At 44.8% G+C, this 4531-nt stretch overlaps 1 protein-coding gene across 1 annotated transcript in view; it reads right to left on the bottom strand.

Moving 5' to 3' along the window:
• EIF4A3 (eukaryotic translation initiation factor 4A3) overlaps positions 1 to 4531 on the bottom strand; it is a 24016-nt gene that overhangs the window by 9231 nt on the left and 10254 nt on the right. Inside the window, exons 5-8 of the mRNA XM_019516172.1 lie at positions 3590 to 3722; positions 2564 to 2644; positions 2040 to 2181; positions 709 to 847 (exon numbers count right to left, since the gene is read on the bottom strand). Coding sequence (XP_019371717.1) covers positions 709 to 847; positions 2040 to 2181; positions 2564 to 2644; positions 3590 to 3722 — 495 coding nt within the window. The remainder of the gene's footprint in view (positions 1 to 708; positions 848 to 2039; positions 2182 to 2563; positions 2645 to 3589; positions 3723 to 4531) is intronic.

Genomic DNA, 4531 nt, shown 5'->3' with positions numbered 1-4531 from the left:
GTCCCACTTAGTGTACGCGTGATAACACACTACTATTTATAATTTAATATAAAACTTCCTATTAAAAGTTATTTAAAATGTATTTTACAAAGAGCTTGATATTGGTGGGACAGACTTCTCAAACTTTCCTTGATCCCTAGGACACATCTGGGGTCAACACTAGCCCATTACCAACTTAAGAGGAAACCGATCTCAAACAGGCACACAGCTCCATTTCCATTTCAATTCCATGAACCAGCTAAACCACCCTCCATTCAGGAACAAACAGAGCTCTTTTGATGGGGTCTGTATGCCTTTAGTCAATCTCAGGTCAAGAGCACAGCCAAGTCCTTCAGTTACAAAGCAAGCTGAGCAGCTCAGCTGCACTGTGGGCTGTTCCAGGGATGGTCAGAACGGACAGGCAGTCAGAGTGATTAAGGGCCAGAGGGCATGACGAGATGGAGAGCAGAGCTAGGGAGAATTTGCACTGCAGCAATTAGAAACTAGATCCCTCATGCTGAAGTGGAATTTCCCCTGATCTCAGCTTTGCAAGGCTTGTTGTATTAAAAACTAACTGCCAAGCACGGTGGCTGCATTTTAAAACTAGAGGACTTGCTGAGATCAGCAATTCCCATGATTAACAACTTGTCTACCCACAATGCACAGGAGAAATAGCATAGCCACTATTGTACAGCTAAGCACAACACCCCCTACATGTTCTCACCATACCTTCCTTTTGGTATTACAAAAGATGACAGCTTGTGTGATGGTAAGCGTATCATACAGATCACATAGTGTGTCAAACTTCCATTCTTCCCTCTCCACGGCGACAAAAAACTGCTTGATTCCTTCTAGAGTCAGTTCATCACTGCCAAGAGAAAAGATAACAGTTTTTGAGTTAGCCAATAAGGACAGAAATCAGAACAATACATTTAAACCTTCTGGATAGTTTGTAAGCACTCACACCATCTTGTGCACAATAATCTCTTAGTGTTTCAGGAATGCAGGGCCCTAGGGCTGCCTAAGGTGCCTTGGTCTGGCACTCTGCAATGTTGAAAGGATGGAGACCCTGCCCAGAAGTTCAGAGACTGCAGGTTTGCAAACTGTAATGCAGGAAGAGGTCTCTGCACCCAAGATGGACTCCACAGAAGTAAGGGGCCCTCATGCTGAAAGGAGTCTCACAGGATCAAGATTTAAGACAAGAGTAGGGAGCTGCAACACATGCAAGGAGAGGAGGCTGAGGGTCATGACTGCATGAGTAACATGTATGAGATTTCAGGCCTGTATGAAGGCCGTGGTTCCGAGAAGTCCCGGCAGGGAGCTGCTTTGAGTAGGAACTTAAAAGGGACCAGTGAAACAAAGATCTGAGCTCGTGTCTTATTAACAATGCATATGGGACCCACAAGGTGATATTTTCCATTCCTACTGTTTTTAATTAGCAATTCTCAAAAGGGAAATTCTGGGAACTAGTGCAATACCCACATCACCAGAAACACCTTTGCAGATGAAAGGGACCCAAAGTCAGACTGCTCACAATTCTGGCTTGGCTGCTACCTGTGGAACTCTTACACATATTGGGAAATCAAAAGGTCTCTGATGTTTAAGACGCAAGAAATCCAAGAGCTCTCCAGTAGGCTACCAGCAAAAAACAAGACTTGGCTTCCCAAGTACTTCCAAGGGGAAGCCTCCCTTCCTTGTACATCACAAACTACAGACAGAGATGGTCCTCTTTCCTGGAAGAGCAAGAGAAGGCAGGGCAAGAGTGAAAGAGGGACTGTGTGCGAGGACAGCAGAGAGAATCCCAAGGCTACACGAAGTAAGGAGGAAGCAGGACAGAATAAAGCTACAAGAGCTGTGGAGGGAAGAGGTTTGTGGTAGGGAGGGGCCTTCCTTTATTCATCCAAGAAAGAAATACTTCAAAAAAGCTCACATTCAAGAGCCCTCAGTTCCAGAAGAAACTCTATTTGTGAGATCAGTGGGAACCTAGTGAAAGAAGCAAGACGACCCTGTATCAGACAAGCAGAACCCAGATCTGCTCTTCTGCTGGCAACGTCACTCACCGTTTAACTAGGATACGAATAGGGTCCGTCATGAACTTATTGGTCATCTCCAGGATCTCATGCGGCAAGGTAGCACTGATAAGAACCACCTGTGTAGCTGGAGGCAGGTACCGGTACACATCGTAAATCTGCTCCTTGAAGCCTGCCAAAGCAAACCAGACAGCAGAGCCCTGTTGACACCTTCAACTCCTTTGAAAGCACTGTGTCTACAAGGGTTCACTGGGAATTCAGGACTAAGGCTATGCTGAAGATTAGATGGTACTGCACTCACAACTCACCCAAACAACTTCACTCCAGCCCCCACTCTGCCAACCTCCTAGATTTGGTGTAAGACAGACATTCCAGTGAGGAAGGCTTTGCTAAGGGCTCAGTTACAGGTCTCGTGTTTTTTATAAGGGCTTATATTCCATGAAGCAAAATGTGCTAAGTATCACACTCTTTTAAGAGCTGAATTGCTGGCTGTCTGCATATTGGAGACTGGGGGCAGCAAGGCTGGGGAGAGCACACAGCACATTCATACTTACCTTTATTGAGCATCTCATCCGCTTCATCCAAAACCAACATTTTGATAGCCCGCGTCCTCAAACTTCGGCGACGGATCATATCTGCGAGATTGCACTGTGCATTACAACCAGCCACCAGAGGCACGGAACCTCATGCCCACAGTTAAACAGTTTTCATTTCTGAGAATTCAATATTCTGGGTCTCAGGACACCACTAGTTTTGTGATGTAAGCCACTCCTTCTCAAAGAGGAAGCAAATCACAGCCTAACTGTAGCATGGCAGCTAACCAAGCAACTGTAGCTGGACACAATGTGTGCACATCCTTTAGGACCCATCTCATGCACCAGCAGGGATCCAGGATGTCACCTCTGGATTATGTATGAGGGTGAGTGGTGACTATGGGCTTTCCCACTGTATCAAGGGAGAGCCTTTACTCATACCACAGTGCTAGTAAGAAGCATGTAGTGCTTCCACCCACTCCTGCCCTAATGGAGGAGCAGTTTCCGGTGTTGCCAAGTTGGCAGCAAAAAATTAGAACTGTCAGGAAAATAAAGTTAGAACTACATGCTGAGCTGGCCAAAAATGGGCACCGGCAGCCAAGTTTACAGTGGCACCAAGTTGCTGCAAATCATATTCCAAAACCATGCTACAAAGGCTGGTCAGCCAGAAACAGTCAAGCTGCTTTTTTCCAGTCTCTTCCCTTGGGCTCCATACTGCATCTGAGGCACTGTCACAACAACATCCTCCTAAGTAAAAGATATTCTCTCCCCTGAGCGGATCTACACACAGCAACAAGAGAAGTAAAATTTGTCATACCCAAAAGAAAGAGAGAGACATAAAACCTCTCTCCTGTTTTTCATGAATTATTATTCCCAGACGGTAATGAGTTACAGACCAGGTACTTTTATATTTATGACGTCCCTCTAAATGGCCATTTCATGTTTCCATGGGCTGAACAAGCTGAAGTACAAAACTCATATTGAACAATTTTAATACATCTCTGGTACGAAGCAAGACCTGGTATAAACTCCCACTGTTCTCCTTACCAAACACACGGCCTGGGGTCCCAGCAACGACATGCTGCCCGTAATCCAGTTTTCGAATGTCTTCACCAACATTAGTCCCTCCGATACAGGCATGACACTGGACATTCATGTAGTCACCCAGAGCAAGAAGACCCTGTATCAGACAAGCAGCACTTAGGCAGTTTACAGTGACTCCACGTAAACTTTAGTTGCAAAGACTGTCCTGACCATCTGTACAGCTCTTTTGCCCTAGATTTAGGAAATCCACATTTTTTTCCACCCCAAACCTTTCTGTGGTCTCCTCCAACCTGTGATGCTTCTGTGCTTTCTTTGGAGAAGCAATAGCATGTAGGAATCACTGGAGTATTTGTGTGTGTAAAAAAAAAAAAAAAAAAAAAAGCAGCATCAAGAACAACTCTGCCCTGCAAGTGAAGGAATTTCAGAGTCCCAAGTAAAAGAAAACACTATCGCCACGCTGAGTTTAACTCCCTAAAAACTCAAACTAGTAATCTGAGCTTCCAGCTCAGGTATCACAAGTTTTGCAGCTGATTTTGAACAAGTAGTGCGTTCTGCAAAGAGGAAACCTTTCCCCAATTGTAACATTTCTAGTGAATTATGAGTTTCTCAATTCCAAAGGTTTGAACAGCAGAACATTTTGAGGTTCAGAGTAAATGAGAAGCCCACAATATCCTATTCCAAAAATGCCATTATGAAAAAAAAAAAAACCTAGAGCAGCAAGGCAAGGGTTTCAATACTATCCACTGTCAGAGCCTGGATTGCTCTACCAGAAGAACACCCTGAACGGGCAGGGCAGATCACCAAATCAGCTCCATAATTTTACTAAAAAACCTGGCACACAACTGAATCGCAAGAGGAGGGCCAGTATCAGCAGTGGCAATACATTATGCCTGCTGCCTGAATCTTCCTCAGAATTAACACTAGAATCGTGAACATTCCACAGAA

This window comes from Gavialis gangeticus, unplaced genomic scaffold, assembly GCF_001723915.1.
Source record: "Gavialis gangeticus isolate Ggan-Ray unplaced genomic scaffold, GavGan_comp1, whole genome shotgun sequence".
Lineage (NCBI taxonomy): Eukaryota > Metazoa > Chordata > Crocodylia > Gavialidae > Gavialis > Gavialis gangeticus.
This window is presented reverse-complemented; position numbering and strand designations above follow the sequence as displayed.